This window comes from Carlito syrichta, unplaced genomic scaffold (assembly GCF_000164805.1).
Source record: "Carlito syrichta isolate Samal-C Ts95f unplaced genomic scaffold, Tarsius_syrichta-2.0.1 Scaffold139321, whole genome shotgun sequence".
Classification (NCBI taxonomy): Eukaryota; Metazoa; Chordata; class Mammalia; order Primates; family Tarsiidae; genus Carlito; species Carlito syrichta.
In genome coordinates this window covers 171130-197480 of record NW_007083417.1, presented here as the reverse complement: position 1 = coordinate 197480, position 26351 = coordinate 171130, and the positions used below count along the sequence as shown (strand labels likewise).

Below are 26351 nucleotides of genomic sequence, written 5' to 3'. Positions count from 1 at the left end.
CCAAGTTGCTCAGGCTGGTCTTGAATCCCTGGGCTCAGGCAATTCTCTTGCTTCCACCTCTCAAGGTGCTGAGATTACAGGTGTGAGCCACCACGCCCAGCCTAAAACAACATGATTTTAACTGCAAATGCTTTGGTATAGGAAGAAAAGTAAGAAACTAACAAATTTGAGGGCTTTTTCTTCTTTTAAATAAACTTTATGGAGGCATAAATAATATACAATAAAATGCACTCATTTTTAGTGTACAGCTCAATGAGTTTTGACACAGGACCACCACAATAAATACATAGAACACTGCCAACAACCCCAAAAGTGCTCTCATGCCTCTATGGCATGCAATCCATCCACCTAACTCCATTGTGAGCCATCAAAACAACTGTTCCACTTTCTGTCACTATATATTTGATTTAATTGTTTAGAGTTTTATTAAAATGGTATTGTAGTATGCATGTACTCTTTTGCCTCTTCTTTTCCTCAGCATGATACTTTTGAAATTCATCCATGTTGTAGCATGTATTAGTAGTTTCCTTTTTATTGCTGAGTAATATTGTATGGTAAAGATATACCATGCTTTTTCCATTCACCAGTTGGCAAACATTTAGATTGTTCCCAGTTCAGAGTTATTATTAATAAAGTTGCTATGGACTATCATGTTTAAGTCTTGATGGGAATATATGTTTTTGCCTTTTAAAGTTTACTTTTAAAATGCCAAAACAATTTCCAAAGTGGTTGTGCCATTTTGGTTACTGTTTAGATGGTGTATTTTTCCATTGTTTTACTTTCAACCTGTGTCTTTGAATCTAAATTGTATGTCTGTGGACACATATAATTGGATTATTTTTTAGCTTTATTCTGCCAATCTTTGCCTTTTAGTTGGAGTATTTATTCCCATATATGTAGTTACTGATGTGAACCCTGAGAGACCTAACTAATCCTTCAAGATGACTCAGTGCTAACTCGACCTAGATTCAAAATGGTGCCAAGTAGTCATTTGCTGATCAGAGGTCACACACATACTCTGTGTTCCTGGAGAAACTGCAAGCTTGTGTAACTTTTGGATTTTCACAGCTGTCTGTTCCTGTTTACGCTGCCAGAATCAATGGTTTCCAGAATGCCGTAGCATCTCACCACTTGGATCTATCCGATAGATGTGACCTGTATCAGTCAATCAGAACTAAAAGAGCTAGCACTCCTTATTTGCATAGCAGATGGGAGTGGGAACCTGGGTGGGAACTTTGTAAAGGACAACCCTGGGTGGGTGTGGTGGCTCATGCCTGTAATCTCAGCACTTTGGGAAGCCGAGGAAGGAGGACTGCTTAAGCCTAGGAGTTTGAGACCAGCCTTGGCAACATAGCCAGACTTGGTCTTTACAAAAAAACAAAAAAATTTGCCAGGTGTGATAGCATGTGCCTATAGTCCCAGCTACTCAGGAGACCAAGGGGGAAGGATTGCCTGAGCCCTGGAAGTTGAGGCTGCGGTGAACACCTTTGTTTTGTATCAAAGGCTGCATCTTCTCGGTCTGCAAACTACTGGCTGGAATAAAATCTCTCTTTTTATGAAAAATCCTTTTCAGTGGATTGTTGACACTGATAAAGTAGGATTTACATTCACCATTTTTCTATTTATTTTATGTCCTATGTGTTCTTTATTCCTCTACTCCTTCATTTACTTGTTATGTTAAAAACATATTTTCTAATGTACAATTTTAATTCCCTTGTGATTTCTTTTTAAAAATGTTTAACATATTTTACATGTATATGTACAGTATATTTAAAGTATTTTCTTAGTGGTTGCTGTCAGCACTATAATTAATGCGTTATAACAACCTAGTTGGATTAATGCCAGCTTTATTTTAATAGCATACAAACTTGCTACTATACAGTTTCATTCTTTCTCCCTTTCTTCTTTTCCTCCTTCCTCCCCCCTATTATTTTCATACTATGATATCTTAAAAAATTTTTTTTTTCATTTTAAAGATGTGGGGTACAATTCACAGTTAGGAATACAAATGTTCATTATGCAGGTACCCTTGTTGATGAGGTATGTCCCCCCTGACTGCCAATCCTTTCTTATAGTATTATGATAATTGTTCAAGATCTGCTTATGAGTGAGAACATGTGGTGCTCAGTTCTTTGTTTCTGTGATAGATCATTCAGTATTATAGACTCTAAGTCCATCCAAGTTGCTGTGAAGTTCATAATTTTGTCCTTCTTTATGGCTGCACAATATTCCATCATGTATATGTACCATATTTTTTAATTCAGTCCTCTTTCGATAGGCAGCACGGTTGGTTTCATGTTTTTGCTACTGTGAACAATGCTGCAATAAACATGCATGTGCAGGTATCTTTTTCATAGAGTGATTTGAGTTCCTTTGGGTATATTCCCAGTAGGGGGATTATGGGTTATATGGAAGGTTGATTTTTAGATCTTTTAGGAATTCCCACACTGTTTTCTAGAGGTTGTACTAGTTTATATTCCCACCAACAGTGTAGAAGTGTTACCTTTTTGCCACATTCTCTCCAGCATCTGTTGTTTTTCCAGTTATTGATGATGGCCATCCTGACTGGAGTTAGGTGGTATCTCAGTGTAGTTTTAATTTGCATTTCTTTGATGACTAGTGAGGCTTAGCATATTTTCATGTATCTTTTGGCTGCTCCTAACGATATCTTACATATAAATGCCCATCAATACAGATGTATAATTATTGCTTTATGTAGTTGTCTTTTAAGTCAAATAGAAAAAATGAGTTACAAATAGAATATATATTTATGCTGTCCTTTATATTTACTTATGTTGTTACCTTTATGGGTGTTCTTTCTTTTTTTTTTTTTTTTTTTTTGAGTTGGAGTCTCACTCTGTCGCCCAGACTGGAGTGCAGTGGCCGCTCTTGGCCACTGCAGCCTCGACCTGCTGGGCTCCAGCAATCCTTTTGCCTCAGCCTTCCAAGTAGCTGGAACTACAGGCGCATGCTACCATGCCCGGCTAATTTTTGATTTCTTGTAGAGATAAGGTCTCGCCAAGTTGCCCAGGCGGGTCTCGAACCCGCGGGCTCAGGCAATCCACTCACCTGGGCCTCCCAAAGTGCTGGGATTACAGGCTGAGCCAGAGTCTGGTGATTTGATTTTATTTTTTTTGAGATCTTGCTCTGTTGCCCAGGCTGAGGTGTAGTGACACAAGCATAGCTCACTGCAGCCTCAAATTCCTGGGCTCAAATGACCCTCCTGCCTCAGCCTCCAAGTAGGTGAGACCACACCTAGCTAATTATTTTTTTTGAGTTGAGTCTCACTCTGCTGCCCAGGCTGGAGTGCCATGGCACACTCACGGCCACCCCAGCATCGACCTGCTGGGCTTAGGTGATCCTTCTGCCTCAGCCTTCCAAGTAGCCAGAACTACGGACGCATGCTACCATGCCCAACTAATTTTTGCTTTATTGTAGAGATGAGATCTCGCCAAGTTACCCGGGTTGGTCTCGAACCCGCGGGCTCACGCAATCCACTCGCCTTGGCTTTCTAAAGTGCGGGATTACAGACGGAACCACTGAGCCTGGCCTCATACCTGGTCAATTTTTAAATTTTTGTGGAGATGAGGTCTCACAATGTTGCCCAGGATGGTCCTGAAGTCCCTGTTTCAAGTGATCCTCCTACCTTGGCCTGTCAAGGGATTAGAGGTGTGATCTACAGTGCCTGGCCCTTCATGGATTTGAATTACTGTCTAGTGTCCTTTCATTTCGGCCTGAAAGATTCCCTTTAGTATTTCTTGCAGGGAAGATTTCCTAGTGACAAATTATGTTTTTGCTTACACATACATTTTGATAATGTATTAATATTCCTTCAGTTTTGAAGGTTAGCTTTGCTGGAGATAAATTCTTGTTTGATGATTTTTTTCTTTCAGCACTTTGAATATGTCATCCCACTGCCTTCTGGCTTTCATGGCTTCGGTTGTAAATCTTACTGAGAATTATATGATGAGTGCCTTCTCTCTTGCTACTTTCAAGATTCTCTGCTCTTGACTCTCAGTAGGTTGATTAGGGTGTGTTTAGGTGTGGATTTGTGTATGTATTACTTGACATTTGTTGCGCTTCTTGGGTGTGTGGATTAAAATTTCTTATCAAATTTAGGGAGTTTTTGATCATTATTTTTTCAGACATTATGTCTGCCCTTTTTTCTTTCCCCTCTCTTTCTGAAACTCCCATTATGCATATGTTGATAAGCTGTGTTCCTCAGGTCTCTGATGCTGTTCATGTTTATTCATTTTCCTTTCAATCTGTTCTCAAACTGGATAATCTCAACTGACCTGTACTGAAGTTGCTGATTCTTCTATCTGCTCAAATGGGGCAATGTGCACCTCTAGTGACCTTTCACCTTATTACACTTTTCAACCCTAGAATTATTTGGGTTTAAAAATAATTTATGTCTCTAGTATTTGACGAAACATCTTTCTCAAACTTTTCTCTAGTTCTTTAGCCATGGTTTTCTTTAGCTTCATGAATATATTTAAAATACCTAATTTAAAGTCTTTTTATCTTGTAAGTCCAACATGCTGGCTTCCTCAGGGTTGGTTTCTATTGATTAATTTTTATCCTGTGTGGGGCATACATTCTTGTTTCCTTGCATGTACCATACCTTTATTTATGTATTTATTCTGAAAAACTGAGCATTTTAAATAATATTATGTATAACTCTGAAATCAGATTCTATCCCCTTCCCATGGTTTGTTGTTTTTTTTCTGTTTGTTGTTGTAGTTGTTGGATTAGTGACTTTTCTGAACTTGTTCTCTTTTTCTTTTTTCTTCTTCTTTCTCTCTATATTGCCCAGGCTAGACCTGATCTTCTGAGCTCACGTGATCCTCCACCTCAGCCTCCTGAGTAGCTGGGACTACAGGGCTGTGCTACCACACCTGACTTATGAACTAATTCTTTAAAGCCTGTATTTTTTAAACTTTAATAGAAATGGTGTCTTGTTATGTTGCCCAGGCTGGTCTTGAACTCCTGGGCTCAAGCAATCTTCCCAACTTGGCCTCCCAAAGTGCTGGATGACAGGTAAAATCTGTATTCTTTATTGTGTGTGATCATTCAACTCTTTGCTCGGTTAGAGTAGAGGTCAACTAATAATTGGACAGAGGTTTCCTTAAACACATTCAACCAATAAGTCTTCCAGTCTTTCCTGAGGGGGTATGTATGTTGGAGCATGCCTTCTACATCATTCAGGTAGGTTACAATTCTGCCTTAGCCTTTACTTCTTACTTGTATAGAGCCTCAAGGTCAGGCAGAGGTGAGAGTTCAGGGCCTTCTCAGGTCTTTCTTCAATGTTCACATAATCCTAGGCATGTGCATATCCTAAGCACCTTCTAGAGTCTCAGGAGTATGTTAGAGTTTTTCAAAATTCCTGTGAATATCTCATTCCCCAGCTACATACTTAAGTATGGCTAAAGCAAAGGGTGTTCCAAAGTTGGTTTCCTTACCTTGTATTGAATGCTATCGGGAGCCACTGGTGGAATTTTAAGTAAAGAAGGGGCAAGTACATTTGTATAACACAAAAAAACGCCAGTAAGGTGGAGAATGTATTAAAAGGAGATAGACTGAAGGCAGGAAAATCAAAGAGATTATTACAGCATTCTAAGAAAGAAGTGAGGAAAGTCTGAGTTAAGGCTTAAGTAGGGAGTATGGAGAAAAGGGGAATGGTGGATTGTAAAAGCTATTATGGAGATTAGACACTTTCTGGTTTCTAGAGTGATTAATTATGAGACCAGTGGGGAGAGGTGACTAAGAGGCAAGTGCCTACTCTGAGATTTCTGATCAGGGAAATTAGTTAAAGAATGGGGTTATTTATCAAAAAAAGTGAATAACGGAGACAGATTTGGGAGCAAGCATAAAGACATGGATCCAAATGTAATTACTATTACCTATGAGTAAAATAATCTTTGTATTTTTTAGACAGATACGTGAATATCTAAAAGGAATGATTCAATGCAATTGTGCCACTCAAATCACAATTTGGATCTAGACGTTGTAATTGCTCCTCACCCCCCATCCAGTAGATTCATTGCCATTCTTGATTTAAGCATGTTTTAAACATGCTTGTCATTTGGAACATATACGAGAAGTTGATAGAGACTTTGTAAATATGCTGCCCTAAACAGAGACTGTACCTAGACCTAGAGTGTGCTATAAACCTGCCAACAGTCATTTCCTGAGCCGTTTTGCTTTTTGAAAACCTAGCACAGAGCAGGTAGTGGGTAAAACGTGGTTGTTGGTAATTATACGGAGAAACGTGAGCAAACTATTCCTCCAGCCTTGCAAACTAAACGGAGCTTAAAATAGGTGATTATTTGGGAAACGTTAGTTTTGCTTGAAATCCGATCCTTGCAAAGTGGTAAAGTGGTAAAGCGGTGGGTAATCTGGATGATGAAAAAGAGCGTCTGACCGTTTTCCTCTAACCAAACTGTCCCTTTTTCTGTTTTGTGTCTCAGATGCCAAGTTCATTCTAGTTTAAGAGAACCTTTCAGTTTTGGAGGGGGGCCACAAAGGCGATAAACACCAAAACGAAAGGGGATCTGGGCTCTGCAATACTAACAGGGCCATTTCCCAGTCAGTCACCTCCTGGGTTGATGTGTCACCCTCCCAGATCCCAGCGGCGGCTGAGAGGCAAGAGGGTCCGGAGAGAACAGGGAGGAAGCCTGGGGGCGGGAGCGCCCCGCGAGCTGATTTCCGCTTCGCCCTTCTCTCTGAGACTGGAAACGCGGAGCGGCCAGCGCCGTCGGTCCGGTGCGCTCCTCCCGGGACCCTCGCCGGACTCTGCAGTCGTCTCCAATTGGCCGTCGGGGAACGGAAGCCGAAGTAGAGCGGTGAACCCGGAAGTGCTTCGCGGCGGAGGCCCGGGCAACTCTTTTGAATGGAATCGGGCTGATTCATCGCCGGTTCGCGGAGTCAGAGCCGGGTCGTGTCTGAGCCGCTGCCGCCGTCGCCTCTGCCTTCGCGTCACCGCAGAGGCAAGACAAGGGTCCAGATTGCCGCCTCCCGCCCCCGCCCACCTTCAGGTAAGACCCAGAAGGTAGGCCCGGGGGATCCGCGGAGGCATCCGCGCTAGGCCGCAGCCAGCCCAGTGCTTTCCTGAGTCACGTTGCCCAGCCGAGTTGCCGCTGGAGGCCCGGGCCCTAAGGGAGGAGCCGAAGCTCCGTCGTACTCTTTGCCAGCTCCCCGGGGTCTCTGGCAAGCTCAGGTCTGGATGTGGTCTCCTTTCTCCATCCCGTTCTGCTTGGCTGAATTCACCACATCTTGGGAACCTCTCCTGTCTACACAGGAAGAATCCTTGTTTATGGCCTGTTTGCCTGTGCTTCATCGATAGTTGTTCCTATGTTGAAAACTTCAAAGCAGGCAGGAGAAGCAAGGGAGAAGGCATAAAATGAACTTTCCCGTTGAATGCATGTTTGCTTTATTACAGGCTTTTTTAGGTCTTGGCCCTTTTAGTGTTAGCTTTTCAACTCCCTTCAAAAAAATACAAGTTTTTGCAAATGCACTGAATTTCCTCAAAACAAAGTTTGGCTACTTACTTTTAATATTGTTCTAATTGAGTCGTTGCCGTTGTTGGTAAATTGATTGCATTTGCTGTTTTGAGGAAAGTGGAAATCTACTGTGTGTTACCTTTTGGAACTTTATTTTCATGGGGATAAAGCTCTGTGTCTGTCAAAAGAATAAGACTGTAAACTTCAAGAAAGAATCTACATATAAATCTAGTGACTGAATGGAATGAGAAATTCTCAAAATTAAAATGGTAACCAAAAGTTGACAAAAATGTCATGAGAGGAGAGGCTTTAAAATTTGCAAAGAATGTAGTTTTAGTGTGGACATGATGCCTTTCATGCCTTTCACTGCTCACAAAAGTGTTTTTATTGCTGCAGACTCAATGTGTTTTGAGTAAAGCATCAAGACAGGCATCGGTAATGTTGAGAAGAAAGTTCTGAAGTTAGGACCTTTCACTGATGCCTTATCTGTTCAGTTTGGGAGATTTTTTTCTCCCAAGGTGTTTGGTTAATAAATTGTCATTCTGATTGAAAAGTTGGATTTTAACCCCTGCAACATGGGTTCATTCTATTTTTGTACTGGCCATGTAAACCTTGTGCTTAGTATCTAGTTTTAAGAACCACATGTTTGAAATAATTGTGCTTTTTTGTTTTCACCTTTATAGCAATGTTCATTTAATAGTTCCATGTTCACTTATGAAAACCTTGCCTGAATACTCATGTGATAACTTGCTCATGAACTTGTATTTTGCACTCATTTTGACATTCTATATTCTGCTTTGTGATACTTTGGTGACCCCATCTGTAAAATGAGAGAATTGGACTAAATAATCTTTCCCAGTTCTAAGATAATAATAACAAGAACAGCAACAACAACCTTTATTGAGTACTGGGGATGTTCTGGGCACTATTAGATGCTTTGTTATTCTTATAACAACTTGCAAGGTAGGTATTAATCCCATTTTATAGATGAGGTCTAGAATTTAGAAGACAGTGACTTGTTTTAGATCATATAGTGAGTAGGTGGTGAAGCCAGAATTCAAATAGAGGTCTCCTGGTTCTAGAGCCTTTTCTACCTGTTGTCCTTTCACTTTAAATATTGTTTATGGGTTTATGTTAAGTAGCCCCAAACCCCAAGATTATAAATTCTGTCAGTGTAAGCTATTAAGTTCCCTGAGTACACAGAATAGTAGAGTAGACCTTCTTATCTGAGGGTTCCACATCTGTGAATTCAAGCTGTAGATTGAAAATATTTGGAAAAATTGTATATATACACACATTTTTAAAAATTTCAGAAAAAAGGTTGCATCTATACTGAACATGTACAGACTTTTTTCTTGTCATTATTCCCTAAACATTATAGTATAACAACTATTTACATAGCATTTACAATGTATTATGTATTGTAAGTAATCTAGAGATTATTTAAAGTATATGGGAGGATGTGCATAGGCTATATGCAGATACTGTACTACACCATTTTATATAAAGGACTTGAGTATCCATTAATTTTGTTATCTGATGGGAGGTCATAGAACCAGTTTCACTGCCGGCACGATGGCTCACGGCTATAATCCCAGCACTCTGGGAGGCAAAGGCAAAAGGATGACCTGAATCCAGGGGTTTGAGACCAGCCTGGGCAACTTGGCGAACCCTTGTCTCTAGAACAAATTAAATAATTAACGGTGTGGTGGCACTTACTACTTCCAGCTACTTGGAAGGCTGAGGCAGAAGGATTGCCGGAGCCCAGCAGGTTGAGGCTGTGATGACTGTGAGTGAGTTACTGCATTTCAACCTGGGTGACAGAGTGAGACTCCAAAAAAGAAAAAGAAAAGAAAGTGGGAGAATGACGTTCCTAATTACTCTGTACAAGTCAGAGAATAAAGAAATTAGAGATACAGTGATATCGCAGATACGGAGTACCTTAAAAAGGATTTAGCATCAGTATGGTAAGTAATATTTAACCACAGAATGGATTGCAGAGTAAAAAATGAACTAGGAAACAGAATGAAATGCCTGAACAGCTAAGGACTTAATAATGATTTTGTTTGAATTTTATGAATTATTGGGACACTAGTATCCCTAAAAGCTTGAAAAGTTGAGAAAAAAAGAAAATTCACATTCCAAGTCCAGATTAATATAATTTTGAAAGATCTGAATTTTAGAGTTTTCCATGTTTTTTAAAAATTTCCTATAAATATTTGAGGTTTGACTTATTTTAAATCTGACATGAACATGATCTAACAATATCAAGTTCTAATCAGATATTAACACAAGAAAGAAAAAGTTGAAAGTCAGCAATCTTCGAAAGTACTGATACTTTTTCTGTATTGTTTTTACAAACTAGGATTCTCAACATTACCGTATGTATGGCATTATATTAGCTATAATTAAATACTTTATTTATATTCTCTAATAATGTCTTCAGCAAAGTTAATTATATCATGAATGAACTTTTGACTTTTTTTTTCTTTGTAATCTGCTTTTTGATAGCTGTAAAAACTTGATTTAGACCCATAGACCTTTTTTTATTGCTTTTATTTCTTTTCTTTTTTGAGTAGGCTCTCACTCTGTCGCCCAGATTGGAGGGCAGTCAAGTTCTCACTCTGTCACTCAGGCAGGAGGGGAGTGGAATGATCATGGTTCCCTGCAGCCTCGAACTCCTGGACCCAAGGATAGCCTGCCTCAAACTGCTGAGTAGCTGGAACTATAGGCGTTATTTTTTTTGAATACATAGTCTCTCTCTTGCCTAGGTTGGTCTCCAGCTCCTGGGCACAAGCAATTCTACTAACTCAGCCTCCCAAAGTGCTGAGATTACAGGCATGAGCCATGGTGCCTGGGCTCGTATTGCTTTTATTTCTAAGAACTGAAAGTGTTCCCTTATGTTAAGCATAACGCATTTACTTTGTGAAGCTTCTGTAAAATGCAAGTCCCTGTCTCCAATGTAATTTAGTACTGTGAAATATGTCCAATATGTTGAAACCCAGCAAAGTGACAAACTTTGGAAGAAGGATCTGTGTTGGTAGCTATGCTCACAGGATAGTGGTACTGATGGCAGCAGCTAGTGTTTATTGTTTATTTATTATATGCAAAGCACTGTGTTAAATGTTTATGTCCATTGTCTTCTTCAATCTTCTAAACAGCTCTGTGAGATAGATGCTACCATTATCTTCATTTTGCATTTTCCTCAGTTTGCAGATGAGGAAACTGAGGCTGAGAGAGGTAACTGACCCAAGGACATAGAGCTAATATTTGTTAGAACCAATATTTGAATCCTGGCACTCTTGACTGCAGAGTCATAGCACTTAACACTCATATACCAGGTAAAATAGTCATCACCATTTATATCTGGCTCCAGTAGACTTTTTAATTTTCTTATACCTTTTGGTCAATTTATGAATTAAATCGCAGAAGTGAATATATTAAAAAGAAACTGTATTAGAAATGTTAGTAAAACTTAAATGTAGAAAGTACAAATTTTTATTCTGTATTTTTCTGCTTTTGAAGGTATATATACTGAAATGGGCAACATTGTTTGAATGGACTGCTCCCCAACCATAGTGCATGAACCTGAAGCATGTCTGTCTTGTAGAGATCAGTTCTGTAATTCAAATACATCTCTAATAGGCCATAAGTTATTACTTGTGGTTCTTCTCGCACTTGCAATACTTCGTGTGTGTGTGTGTGTGTGTGTGTGTGTGTGTGTGTGTGTGTGTGTGTTAGTGTGTTAAAATACCTATCACTTAAATTTACCATCTAGCCATTTTGGTGTACAGTTCAGTGACTTTAAGCTTATTCACATTGTTGAATAACCATTACTATCATCCATCTCCAGAACTTTTTCATCTCCCTGATTGCAATACTTTTGAAAACATTAACAGCTTGTACTTTTGTTGAAGAGAGAATGACCCTCATCTTTGCTCCATAATTGCAAAACATTTCTATTTTTAGATTTATAAACACCAATTAGAATTAGTCTAGTGATTTTAAAATTTCTACATTTTCTATTTCCTCTTATTTATCTTTGTGTACATTTCAACGTTTGTCCATGTATGAACTACACCATCATCAAAGTATATGTTACACATCTCTGGCAAAACAGATTCTTGTTGCAAAATTGCGTGTGATGAAGTTCTTCTCGTTTAATAACTAACTGGATAAGACTGTCTTTTTTTTAGTATTAGAAATATATTCACTCATCGGTTCTTTAAAAAAATGATTTATTGAGGGGAAAATCACACAAGAGTAACCATTTTAAAGTAAACAGTTCAGTGTCAGTTCACTCACAGTGTTGCGGCATTACCACAAGCAATTTATTTTCAGAAGGTTTTCATCATTCCAAGATAACATCTCTTACCCATTAAGTGGTTTCTCCATTTTCCTCCTTTCCTTTAGTCCCTGGTAGCCATCAATCTGCATTCTGTCTCTGGATTTATTGGATATTTCATATAAGTGGAATCACACAATATGTAGCCTTTTGTGCCTAGCTTCGTTTACATAGCATGATATTTTGATATTTAGCCAAGTTGTAACGTGTCAATACTTTACTTCTTTTCACAGCTAAACAAAATTTATATTATAATATTCCCTTGTGTCTGTATAGTAAAATTTATCTATTCATTAATGCTTTGTTGAATATTTGGACTGTTACCACCTTTTGGCTATTGTGAATAGTGATGCTATAAAAATACATGTGCATGAAATGTTTTGAGTATTTGTTTTCAATTTTATGGGATATACCCATGAGTGGAATTGCTGAGTCAAGGTAATTCTGTTTAACTTTTTGAGGAACTGCCTCTCAAGATACATTGCCTGAGATTTTGTTTATATCAGTGATTCTCAATTGAGAATGGGTTTGGTTTTCCAGGGGACGTTTGGCAAAGTTTAAAGGCATTTTTGATTATTATGACTGGATAGGTACTTCTGGCATCTGGTGGGGGCAGGGATGTTGTTAAACATCCAGTAAAGCCGGGCTCGGTGCCTCAGCCTGTAATCCCGCGCCTTTGGGAGGCTGAGATGAGTGGATTGCCTGAGCCCGCGGGTTCAAGACCCACCTGGGCAGCGAGACTTCATCTTTACAATAAATCAAAAAAATCAGCCGGGCATGGTAGCGCACGCCGGCTACTTGGAAGGCTGAGGCGGAAGGATCGCCGGAGCCCAGCAGGTCGAGGCTGCGGTGGCCGGGAGCGGCCACTGCACTCCAGTCTGGGCGACAGAGTGAGACTCCAACTCAAAAAAAAAAACATCCAGTAATGCACAAGCAGCCCCCCATAGCTAAAGCTATCTGGTTCTGAATATCAGTAGTACTAAAGTTAGTAATCCCCGGTTTGTACCATCAGTTATATTGTTATCATTAGAGACTAGAGTGCTGTTATTTGTCTCCTTTGATTCACCTTGTGATTCTCTAAAAATTGTGAAGCGTTTTTATCCTTTATCAGTTTTCTTCCTTTTGCCATTATGGGTGGAAAATGAAAAATTCTGAATTCTCAACTGTGTTCAGTGAAAGTTAAAAAAAAGACTGCAAAGATGGTGTTTTTAGTGTTAGTATGTTTTTAAAAGATGAATCAATGCTTTGGGCAACACAATAATAATTCGAGCATGTAATAATCATAGTTTATTTCACTATTACATTATTTTAGACACTTCTTATCATTCTTTCATTGTCTTGTTATCTTAGTCTTTTTTTTTGGCATAGTTGGACTAATTGATTAAGAAATGGTGAACAAATTCCTAGGATGATAAACAGCAAACTTTTAAGGTAGAAGAAAAATGAATTCCAATACTCCATAATACAGCATAGATTTGTAATAATGTGTAATAAACTTATATAGTAATTGCATGATAGAATGAATTTTGTTCTATTTTAAAATAGTATATTTTCTCTGACAGACTTAAAAAGAAATTATAAAATGTCAGTCTTCAAAGTTAATGCTCAAGAGAGAGACAAATAAAAGTTGGATACACAGTTAATCACTATGCTTTGTAACTCCCTAGGATGGTAGATCATTATATACTCTCAGGAAGTGATTATCATAAAATCAGTTTTGATTTCTATGCCATTTTAAGGAATTTTGAGTCTTTTAAGTATTTTGGTATAAAAGTTTTCCCCTTAAATTATTAAAATAATTATGTCTTATTTACTTTTTTTTAGGAGAGAAAGAGAAAAAAAAAACTTGGAAAAATTATACTGCCAGAATTAGCAAAAGTTCACATTAAGAAGAACTTTGTCAAGCTGAACAAATTGAAGTTTAACATCTTAAGAGTTGAAGTTACTAACCAGGTGAGGTTTAAGAATGCATTTCATTTTTAATTATTTTTTTCAGAGTATACTAGAGAGATATTCTGAAAATGTATTATTTTTAACAGACGTCACATTATGAATGTGTGTGGTAGACAGCCAGATTTTAAAAAGTGGTGTGATTTAGAACATTTATCAATATATTTGGTTTCCAAATGTTAGTATTTTTATTAAGACTGATTATCTTATCTTAAATGTTTTTAAATTGTTAAATATTTTTTCTGTTTGCTGAGACTTCTGATTTTGCTCAAAAAACAAATTTGGCCTGCCAGATTTTCTTTCCCTCTGCTCCCCACATCACTCATGTATATTCACAGCATCTGGAGTCTGTGTAAAGTCATTAAAAACAACAGAGGGAGATAGATAAACTGAGCACAGCTGGGAATCAACTTTGGCCTAGAATATCTATATATTCTAAAGTATACTGTATGTTGTTTGTTTTTTCCATTGGTTCTTCAACTTTGTAAGCTTGAAATGGTCCAAAAGAAATTTTTTTCCCTTTGGTAATAAATGCTAGAGAAATGTCCTTAATATCATAAAATATACAGGATTTTTTTTTTCTGTCAACAGCCTTTAAAAAATGCTACTTATTGAATACCGTATTTGAGTTGAGAAATTTTAATGAGAATTTGATGGAGATTTTATTTGTAAATGTTAATAGTAGGAGAATGAGATAAGATTGTGAAGCATAAATTTTGTCTAGACTATGAAGTTTTCTTATGTGTCTTTTCATTTTTAAAAATGAATTTTTAAAACTGAATCTCACAAACAATATGTTATGAAAACAAGCCAGACACAAAAAGTATATGATTATATTACATTCATAAACAGCTGAACTAATTTATGCTGTTAGAGGTTGGAATGTCACCTTTGGTGAGTGGAAGAGACTGGAAGGGGGCTTGAGGCATTTTGGAGGTGCCAGTAAAGTTCTGTTTCTTGAGCTAGCTGATGGTTACATTGGAATGTTCACTTTGTGAAGATTCCATGGCTGTATTATTTGTTTGTTTTTCTATATGTGGACTTGAGTAAAGTTTACAATATTAACAGTGTTAAATATTAGCAGGATTAAATTGTTATCAGCATTTAACAAACCTGATTAGACAGTGATATAGTAATCATGGGTACATTATTGAGTTCTATTTTGTATGGCACTTCTAACTCGTAAAACAACATGGATGGATACTATCTTCTAAAGCCTACACTTAGGGGGAAGAGGAATTCAGGGCATAGTAGCAATTTTCAAGAAGGAAAGAAAATGGTTTATTGTCATCTTTTAAATACTTAGTTGTACTTTTACGAATTTTTATAATTTGATTGCTTCTTTTTGTTATTTGCTATTTCCTTTAACTTCTGTGAGTTTTTTCAAGCATATAGGACTATCTTCTGTAGTTACTGTAAACATTAACAATAAATCAGAATAATGTAATAACTCCTCTTTATATTGATTAACTCTCATAATTGAGAACACCAGTTGAATTTCCTTGATGAAGAGGTATGTATCTCCACATCTGAAATAGCACAAAATATCTATGTAGGTTCTAGAACATTATCTTAATGCATTTAATGTTTACGCTATAGTATTTCTTTTAATGTAATGAGTTCATTTTTAAAAAGCCTTTGATGCTAATTCAGAGATCCATAATCTGCTCACAATGTCTTTCACATGTAGTTTTGATGATAACTGACAAGCTGTAAGTTAATTAGCACAGAACTTACTAATGAGGATGTTAAAATTTAATTTAAAAGTGAGGATTTTTATTTGTACACTCTGGACAAATTGAAGGAAATTCAATCATACATATGATAAGCATTTCAGGCACTTTTTCCTCATTCAGATACTTTATTAGATTACAATAAGAAAATATAATTAACTTAATGATAGCAAAGTTTTGAAAGTATGCTAAGATTGCTTGTCTTTAAAACTGGGGATAACCCAAAACCAAAGCAGTAAAATAAGGTCTGTTAATTAGCATGGAAGACAGCTTCTTGAATTAATATGTGGTGTTAATTAACAGGAAGTCTGATGTTGTGTTGTAATTACCACCAATATTTTTGACATACTGAGTGACTGAAGGTGAATTATATAGATAGCAATTGAGTAAACACTTTTGTGCTTAGGATCATTTTCCTTTGTTTCTGTTTTCTAGAAATATGGACAGACTTCTTAGACTTGGAGGAGGTATGCCTGGACTGGGCCAGGTTAGTATATAGACGCTGAGTATTTCTTTGTGTGTAAACTATAAGCCTTTCTGTAATTATCCAATGAGAAAGAAATCATTCCCAAGAAAATCACCTAATAACTTTATGGTAAGAATCTTACCTTATTGCTGTTTGCTGTATTGCAATACTAAATAACATGTGGAAAACATTTTCTGTTGTCTTAATTTACTTTTCTCCTGGGAATAAGAATATTCTCTTTGCTTTGTTTAAAATTTTGGGATATGTGAGATTATCAAATTTGCCTTTTAGAAGAAAAAAGAACTCAAAATAGCTTATTTCTGGGTTTACGTGTAAACATTAGATGTAACACATTAAAAGGAAACATGTCATACTCTTTGCCAGATCCAGAAAACTGACTGATAGTATGTCTGTGGAGTCTTCACACTGGTCAATTCCTACTAGTAATTATAATACATAAATGAATTAATAAATAATATAGTAATTATGACACATCATTAACTAGTAAGTAATATAATAATTATGATACATAGATGAACTAATAAGTAATACCTCTTTTTTTCTTTAAATTTGGTATAAATGGATTCTTTTTGAAATTAAATGAGCTTATAGTTTTAAATGAGCTTTTAGTTGTTTTATTAGCATGTATCTTGTTACATTTGCTGTTGGGCAAATGACCTCTAGAGATTTCTACCTCAACATATTTTATCTGCTTTCAGCTAAAGAGTAATTTCTACCTTTTTTGAATTCGCTGATTATCTTTGTAGTCATCCATTTACATAATACTAATTAACAAAAGAGATGACTATATGTTGTTTCTTTTCTGAAACTTTTGTATGATGCATTTTTGTGAGCAAATATTAGAAATATTTTTGTAACTTCCCCTTTAAGTTTCATTTTAGTTACTAGCTTTTCTTTATTTCTGTGTCACTATTGATGAGTTTGTTTTTCTTTATTCAAAGTAATCTATGCTTACTATAAGAAACACAGTTTTTGAGACTTCATGAAATTCTCAGTGTTTTAGAGGCACTTTTACAAGAACTCTGGTTACGTCTGTCATGATATATGACTTTTAGAAAGTTGAAATATTTTTGTGATTCTGTATTGCATTCTTGAATAGGCTTAAATTATTTTTCATTTACTTCTGTTAGTTTTGGTTATTTCTTACATTTTTTTTGCTGCCAGTCTATTTCTTAATGATTTTTCACATTTGTGATATCTACATAACTTAATCTGTCAAGAAACCTAACCTTCTCTGAACTTGACCCTTAAGCTGCTTTCACACTTTTTAATCATTCTAGATAGCTTCTAGAACTTCTCTAATTTTTTCTGAAATTAGTAATAATAGTGTTAAGGCATATAAAGATATCAGAAGTGAGCTTAGGTTGTATGTAGATACTGTAAATTTACAATTTATAGATAAAGATGTTGCCTTAGAATTCTTAAGAGAAGTTATCAAATTTAAATGCCAAAGTAACTTTCCTTAAGCATAGATACAATAAATTATCTATCCATCTTGAAAATCCATGCTGGAAAATTGCTGGACATGAAGTAATGGTTTTTAGTAATGATCACAAATTGAGCTACATAATATCTCAGTGACCACTGCAGACTTTGTATCAAGTGGAAAACTAAGCATTTGTTTAATAAATTCATTGGTTTCTGATTATTTAATTAACCCTTGTGTCCTCAGTTTGTACTCTTTTTTTGAACTTAAAAATATGTTGCTTAAGAATCTGTCATTTCATTTATATGGTTCATTTCCCCAAATAGATGACAAATTCAAAGGAATAGTTAGCCGGGCTCGGTGGCTCAACCTGTAATCCTGCGCCTTGGGAGGCTGAGGTGAGTGGATTGCCTGAGCCTGCGGGTTCGAGACCCGCCTGTGCAACTTGGCGAGACCTCATCTCTACAATAAATCAAAAATTAGCCGGGCGTGGTAGCGTGCGCCTGTAGTTCCAGCTACTTGGAAGGCTGAGGTGTAAGGATTGCTGGAGCCCAGCAGGTCGAGGTTGCGGTGGCCGGGAGCGGACACTGCACTCCAGTCTGGGCGACAGAGTGAGACTCCAACTCAAAAAAACCCCCCAAAAAACAAAAAAAACCAACAACAAAGGAATAATTTGTGGAATTCTTATTCTATGTTATCTCCCTTAATCACGTTCATTTTTTTTTTCCTAAATTTAATTTTTCTCTTTTTCTTGGACTAGCTTGACCAAAAAAATTTTGCTGCAACATGAAATGTTAAGCATATTATTTTTTGAATAAATAAGAATGAAATATTGAGTGTATTATTTATTTTTAATGAGAAGGCAAAGAGTTTTGGATTGATAATATCTGTCTTTTCATTAGATAGGGCACAGCAACCAATAATAGTAGTAAAGGAGGAGCAAGGTGGTTTTTCTCTCCAAAAATCACTGGGAGATTATTTTACCATTTAATGGAAGAGATTATCTTAGTATTTAATGGTTTATTATCTTACCATTTAATGGAAAAGGCAGAATTCCCTTAAAAATAGGAGCAGATCACTTGCTAGTTTGTTTTCAGGTGACCTCTTCCAAATGTTGGAATAGATAGGAACAGAATAGCTAGGGTTCTCATGTAATTTCTTGGGAGTCCCTTAAATCTTTTAATCTTAAAAATTGAATAGATTTTTGAGTCCTTTTCAAGAAATTTTTCTTATGCAGCCTACTTTTGTAATTAATCCTTATTTGGACCTACATCTCTATAATAAAATAATATTTAAAAAATTTTTTTGAGTAGGAATCTAACTCTGTTGCCCAGGCTAGAGCGCAGTGGCACACTCACGGCCACTGCAGTCTCGAGCTACTGAGCTTGGGCAATCCTTCCGCATCAACCTTCCAAGTAGCTGGAACTATAAGGCACGCGTCACCATGACTGGATAATTTTTTGATTTATTGTGATCAAGAGATGTGATCTTGCCAAGTTACCCAGACTGGTCTCGAACTCGTGGCCTCAGGCAATCCTCTCACCTCGGCCTCCCAAAGTGCTGGGATTACAGGTGTGAGCCACAGCGCCTGACATAAAATAAAATTTAATTAAAAAAAAAATTTATTTTCTTGTTTGAGGAATGAGAACAATGGATGTCTTATTAATGAATGGGCCATCTTAAATCATTGGAAAGAAATGTCTAAGACTTTTTTATAGTGATGTTCAACAGTTGCTACTTTATTGCCTTAAAGATAGTTTGTTAGATACACTGCAGTGTAGCTCTGACACTAGTTTGGGAGTTAGCATCAGACTCTATAAGTTAAAGGCTCAGTTTTCCACAAGACTACGTTTACTTCAGATACTAGCCACACTTTTGACCAACACTTTGACCTGGCTATGAATTTAGAGGTCCCCACAACCCCCTCAGGTTTGATAATTTACTAGAACACCACTCAGAACTTGAGAAAGTGCTATACTTATGACTATAAATATACTTTTTATTATCAAGGATACAGATTAGGAGGTCCAGTTAAGTGAAGACACAAAGGATGGGATCTGGGGAAAAATGCAGAGCTTCTGTGTCCTCTCCTCATAGAATTAGGGGGTATCATCCTTCCTGAACATCAAAGAGTTCACCAGCCTGCATGTTCTACCTGCTTCAGTGGAGCTACAGTGTCTAGAGTTCTTAATGGGACTTAAGTACATGGATCTGACTGATTAAATAATTGAAATTGACCAGGTGATTGAACACTTGAATCCCTTCTCTCCTTAGAAATGGGCTTGGCTTAAAGTCTCAACCCTTAAGTCTAATCACATTGTTGGTTTATGTGCTGATTAGCCTCATCCTGAAGCTATATCTAGGGGCCTATCTTGAGCCACATTATTAGTATAACAAAGATACTCCTATCCCTAAGGAAATTCCAAGGGTTTTTGCTTTGTGCCAGGAACCCAGGACAAATACTAGCCTGATTATTATACAACAAAGACTTGTTTTCAGCCTTGTCTTCGTTATTTGTATGGAAATCAATATTTCATTTGAATGATTCTTAAACCATCTGATTTCTGTGTCCTATTTCTAACAAACATGATCCAATAATGTATTTAGGCATAGTGCTTTTAGTGTAACCCAGTAGTAGTAGGAAGATAATTGGGCTTTGTTGTGTGCTTTTGGCTGGTCTTTTGTTGTTGTTATTGAGTCAGGGTTTCTGTCACCAAGGCTGAAGCACGGTGTCACAGTCATATCTCACCATAGTCTCAACCTCCTGGGCTCAGGTAGTCCTTCTGACTCAGCCTCCCAAGTAGCTGGGACTACAGGCGTACACCACCACCAGACCCAGCTAATTTTTTTTTTTTTTTTTGTAGAGATGAGGTCTCGCTATGTTGCCTATGCTGGTCTCAAACTCCTGGCCTCAAGCAATCTTCCTGCCCTAGCTTCCCAAAGTACTGGGATTATAGGCATGAACCATGTGCTCTGCCTGGTCATTTTAATTTTTTTCTTTATTTAAATGGAGGTGTTCACAGTAATAATACAAGACTATCATCATTATAATCACAGTTGATGCGATATTTTATTGTTTTTGAAGTCACTTGACCTTAATTGCTTTATTTAGGAGTAATAGTAGGGATAGTAGGTTAAAAAAGGAACTTTTAAACAATAAAGGTCTCCATCCATTCTAGTGTCTTTAAGTATCTCTAAGCAGAAGGTGACTTTTCTCTTTGCCAAGGCTAATCCTTCCACATATTCTCTGATCCTGTTCTCTTGAAACATTGCTTATCTCCACTGGCTCATTTCTCTGACTACACTGCATCCTACCATTAACCTTTTCTTCCATTTATTTCTAGAATTCCTGAAATAATACTTTAAACTCACATAATCTGCTTTCTTATATCCATTCACTTTCATGAGACTATATTCTGGCCTCCTCCTCTTTTACTGTATTGGAATCGCTCAAATTGCCAGGTCTACTGACCTACTTTTAGTTCTCTTTTAACTAGATTTCAATATTTTGCACTTACTGTCTTAAAACTTTCTCTTCTGTTAGTTTATATTATGCTACCTATTCCTAGTTCTCATCATGGGGTCCATACCTACAATACAACTTAAAATTTTGTTTTTTGTAATACCATCTTTTAAAATGTTAATGTTTGGATACTGGTAGGCTAAAATAATTAAATTTGTCCACAGTCCTCTACTTCAATATTACTTTTTAGTAGTTAGCAGCAGAAATAGATATTTTATTAGTATTATTAAAGTTTGTAAAATAATAGCTTTAAATTTCAAATGTATTTTTAAATTTTTTGTGTTAAAGTGCTTACAGACTTACAATTACTAAAAGATGTAAGACTATTGTATTAAAAACATATATTACTATAATTTAACTACTTTATTACCTTGGGAACTAAACTATTTCTTTCTTTTCTTTTTCTTTTTGACTGTAGAGGTGAGGTCTCGCCAAGTTGTCCAGGCTGGTCTCGAATCCCTGGGCTCAGGCAATCCCCTCACCTCGGCCTCCCAAAATGCTGGGATTACAGGCTGAGCCACGGGACCTGGCGGGGAACTGAACTACTTGTAAAAATGGTGAAGACAGAGTCAAGAAATGAGACCAGCCAATGCATAGTCTCCAGTTTTAAAAAAATTTGGTTAAAGTATCTGGGTTCGGCCGGGCTCGGTAATCCCAGCCTGTAATCCCAGCACTTTGGGAGGCCAAGGCGAGTGGATTGCCAGAGTCTGCGGGTTTAAGACCCACCTGGGCAGCTTGGCTAGACCTCGTCTCTACAATAAATAAAAAAAATTAGCCGGCCGTGTTAGCACATGCCTGTAGTTCCAGCTACTTGGAAGGCTGAGGCGGAAAGGATCGTGGAAGGAAGGTCAAGGCTGCGGTGGCCGGCAGCGTGCCACTGCATTCCAGTCTGGCCAACAGAGTGAGATGCCAACTCAAAAAAAAAATTATCTGGGTTTGTTTTAGCTTTGGAAACAGTCAAGGTAAGCTTAAAAGTAGATGAAACTAAAATAAAATGTCAGTGGCATTTAGTACTTTGTCTTCAATTTTAATTTGTTAGACCAATATTTTGAGTTTGTTTGTAAAGAATTATGCTGTAGGGAATTCTAAGATGAATAAGAACATCTCTATTTAACCTGGGGCCTTAGGTTATAATAGACACACAAGCAATTATGTTTTAAGTGCCTGGCACATATTAACTACTTTGGGTGAAAACTAGTGCTCATTGTAAATAATGTGGTTTGTAAGTATTGTGGAGGTAGGGCTTAACTCCTTTTGACATGGTGGGAAAAATGAGACTTATATCAAGGAGATGGTGTTTGAATGGGTTTTGAAATGTTCAGAAAAGCTGGAAAATATATACATACAAGAGGAAATACTGGTGAAAGAAGCTGTTAGAGGAGTTTGAAGTAGACTCTGAAAGGTGTTGAATGCCACGCTTATCGATTTTTACTTTTTTTCCTTACATGTTGTATCTTCATGAAGATTTTTTCTTTCTTTTTTTTTTCCTAGTAGACTTGTGAGCTGATTCAATCTGTGTTTCTCAGAAGTAATTCTAGTGGTAATGCTAGGATAGGTAAAAGGGAAGAGATTAAAGACAAAGTCATCAATTATATGAAATATATCTGGCTTTCAAGCTTCCACACATAATAAGATCACATTTTTTCTGTCATCATTGAAGTTAGCCTTACTATGATCTTGTTTTGACCAATGTGATATGATTAGAAGTTAACAGATCAGCTTTCAGTGGAAGCTTTAAGAATCAGTATGTGATTTGACTACTCCGGTAATAAAAAGATGGAGATGGTGCCTCTTTTAGCTGAGTTCCTAAGTGGGAATGACACACAACTTGCAAGTTTTAAGGCAAATTCAGAAGTCCTATGGTTTTTGTGTGAAATACTCTAATTTTTTTGGTCTCCAATTTTTGTTTTAAAATGCACTGTGGGTTGGGTGGTTCATGCCTGTAATCCCAGCATTTTGGGAGACTGAGGTAGGAGGATTGCTTGAGGCCAGGAGTTTGAAACCAACTTGGGTAACATAGCGTGACCCTGTCTCTTAAAAAAAATAGTAATAATAATTAACTGGGTGTGGTGTGTGCCTGTAGACCTAGCTGTTTGGGAGGCTGAGAAGGGAGGAATGCTTGAGCCTGGGAGTTTGAGACTGTCGTTGAGCTGTGACTGTGCCATTGCACTATAGCTTAGGCAACAGAGTAAGACCCTGTTTCTTTAAAAAATAAATAAAGAAAGAAACACACTGTAGGCCAAACTAAGCACATATGCAGCAGGCTGTAATGCCTGTCAGTTCTCTGTTTATATCTTTCTGATATAGAGCACAATAATTTCAGGATGCAAAAATAAGGGAAAATACTTTGAATGCGTGATCTAAGAAGGCTTTCTAAATGTGGTGAGATATAAGGTACATTTTGAAGGATTATTTCAGGTGACTAGTTATTTAAAAATAATTCATAAATTGAATATGATATATTCTGTTATAACTCCCAAATTTTTACAGCACATGGATTTTGTGTATATTAACTAATAACCATTTTTCTGGTTTCTTAGTTTGGGTTTAGAATAGAAATGTTTCAGTTATTTGTCTTAGGTTTAATGTTCTGTAGAAAGGATTAGTGTAACATATCATTAGAAAAAAATGACTGGAATAAATGAAGAAATATTGTTGTTTTCATGGATGAGGAGTCTTTCTGTCACATACAAATTCTTTCCAATGAATCATAAATTCAATGTAATTTCAATAAAAAGATCAATGATAATTTTTAAGAAATTAGATGAATTGATTCTAAAATTTTTATAAGAAAAAATGGCCTAAAAATAGCAAAGAAATTCCTAAAAATAAAAAGAAATTTGCCCTACCAGGTTTCAAAATATATTTTAACAGTATATGATCCAAGTAATAGTATATTATTACAGAGATGGGTAAATCAATATATAATCAAATAGAAAGCCCAGAAATAGATCTATGCATATATGGGAAGTTGGTTTATAATATACGCTTGTGTGGAAGCATTCATATAAACTGAAAGAACATAGAGCAACACTTTTTTTAAGGGTATATAATTTTTGAGTAAAGTATTACAAGTACTACAGTAGTATTGTCCAATACAACTTCTTGTAATGGTGGAAGTGTTCTATATCTGCACTTTTTAGTTCAGTAGCCACTAGCTATATGTGACTGTTAAGTACTTGAAATGTGATTGGAACAGCTGAAGAACTGAATATTAAATGTTATTAACTTAAATTTAAAGAGTCACATGTACCTATTGAGTCCATAAGATGTGCCTTATAACTGAAGAACTGAACTTTTAATTTAATTTTACTTAAATTTAAATAGTCACATGTATCTAGTGACTACCATATTGTATAACACAGGTCTAGATAACCCACAACAAATTTATGAGAAGGGAGACAGGCAAATGAACTTTCAGTTTTATATATAATATTCTCTTTTTAATACACATACACACAAAACTAAAAGGATGAGTCATAGAATAACACTATCATTAAATAACATTAAAAATATTTTTTAGTACCGTTTAAAAAAGCCACCAAATAAAGCAAAATCAGAAATGTATTTGAATTTATTTCTTAGTACTTTTTAAATGCCTAACCTGGGCATTCCATATCCTTTCTCAGTCTTGAATTTGAAGGACATAACACTAGAGAGGTTGCCAGAGACAAGATCTTGCATGTCCTTGTAGAAGATTCTCTTCTGAGCAAATTGGGAAGTCATTAGAGATTGTTGAGCAAAAGAGTTATGCTCATTAGATATACTTTTTTGTTTTTTGAGTTGGAGTCTCACTCCGTCGCCCTTGTCTATCTGCTGGGCTCCGGTGATCCTTCCACCTCAGCCTTCCAAGTAGCCAGAACTATAGGTGTGCCCTACCATGCCTGGCTAATTTTTAAAAAATTTATTGTAGAGACGGGTTCTCACCAAGTTGCCCGGGCTGGCCTCGAACCTGTGGGCTCAGGCAATCTACTCGCCTCGGCCTTCCAAAGTGCTGGGATTACAGGCTGAGGCAACGAGCCTGGCCTATTAGACATACTTTTAAAGAACTTGGTTACTCTGGAGATGAGTATCATCTGCTACAGTAATGTTTTAAAATAGATTACAGATTATTATGTTTTATTTTTATTATGTATCTGCTAGAGAAATTGAGCTGTGGCATGGGCCATCATAGATTAATGTGTACAATTAATCTTTATACCTGTCTTATTTGAAATAAAAGCTTTAATTTTGCTGTAAGCACTGATACAGTATTATGAAAATGAACAGACCTTTATAAAAGACTTTAGGAGTTTTTATATTCCTTGAGTTCTTTAGCCTACCTGTGTGGACAGTATTTGAATATAAATGGACACTTCTGGTTAGCTTTTGTTTTCTTTGACTCTTTGAGTATATGATGTAATCCTCTGTACATTTCCAAAGAGCCTTTCTAAATATTGGTAGATTAATTTGGCCATTTTCTCTCCCAGTAAGTAAAGAAGAGTCAAGAAATTTTGTTTTATTTCTCTGCTTAACTACAAATAATTCAATAGTGATTTGGCTTTAGAAACAAAGCAAAAATACAAGAATCTCACTCTGTTGCCCAGGCTGGAGTGCAGTGGCACTCTCACGGCCACCGCAACTTCTACCTGCTGGGCTCAAGGATCCTGCCACCTCAGAACTTCCTACTGGGCTCAGGCAATCCTTCCACCTCAGCCTTCCAAGTAACTGGAACTACAGGTACACATCACCACTCCAGCTTATTTTTTGATTTACTTAGAGTCAAAAATCTCACCAAGTTGCCCGGGCTGGTTTCGAACCCTGGACTCAGGCAGTCCTCTCACCTCTGCCTCCCAAAGTGCTGGGATTACAGGTGTGAGATACCACACCCAGCACAAGAAGCTTTTAATGGTTTTTTATTTGCTGTTCTTGTCAGGTTATAATTTTATTATTTTTAAAAGAATGGTTCCTAATCATTCTGTTCATATACTTTCTGATGTTTCTACTGTAGAAAATTAAGAAACAGGTCAGGGCAAAAGCAAGCTAATTAGAGCATAGTCTTTCTGGTTGTCATTGCAGTGTGATTATTTGTGATAGATATTAAATCTTATGAAAAATGTAATGCTTCTTAAAGGTCTCAAATCTAGTCTTGAGGCTTCTCAAGTAAAAGGGAAGCAAATTTTTGGTAGGTACATATTGGTTAATCTGTGTTATTTTGTTTGCTTATTTATTCTAGTTTTGTGAGGTCTTTCAAGTGGAAAAATCTTTGACATTTATGAATGCTAAATTTTTAGTTTGATGTGAAATTATAATAAGCAGTTTTGTTTGAGTGCTTTAGAACATAAGGGGAGTGGTGATATATTTTCAATCACAGTGAAACTGTCCTTCAAGATCACATTCTAGCTA

The 26351-nt window shown here is 36.7% G+C and overlaps 1 protein-coding gene across 2 annotated transcripts in view; it reads left to right on the top strand.

Moving 5' to 3' along the window:
• Positions 1-6473: 6473 nt before the first annotated feature.
• The window catches only part of PSMD14 (proteasome 26S subunit, non-ATPase 14), a 102143-nt gene continuing 82265 nt past the window's right edge, over positions 6474-26351 (top strand). Inside the window, exons 1-4 of one of the 2 annotated variants that reach the window (XM_021708500.1) lie at positions 6852-7037; positions 10142-10148; positions 13677-13800; positions 15966-16017. In XM_021708500.1, coding sequence (XP_021564175.1) covers positions 15970-16017 — 48 coding nt within the window. In that variant the 5' untranslated portion in view covers positions 6852-7037; positions 10142-10148; positions 13677-13800; positions 15966-15969. Of the gene's footprint in view, positions 7038-10141; positions 10149-13671; positions 13801-15965; positions 16018-26351 lie in introns of both variants that reach the window. The other variant, XM_008049920.1, reaches the window with a different exon arrangement.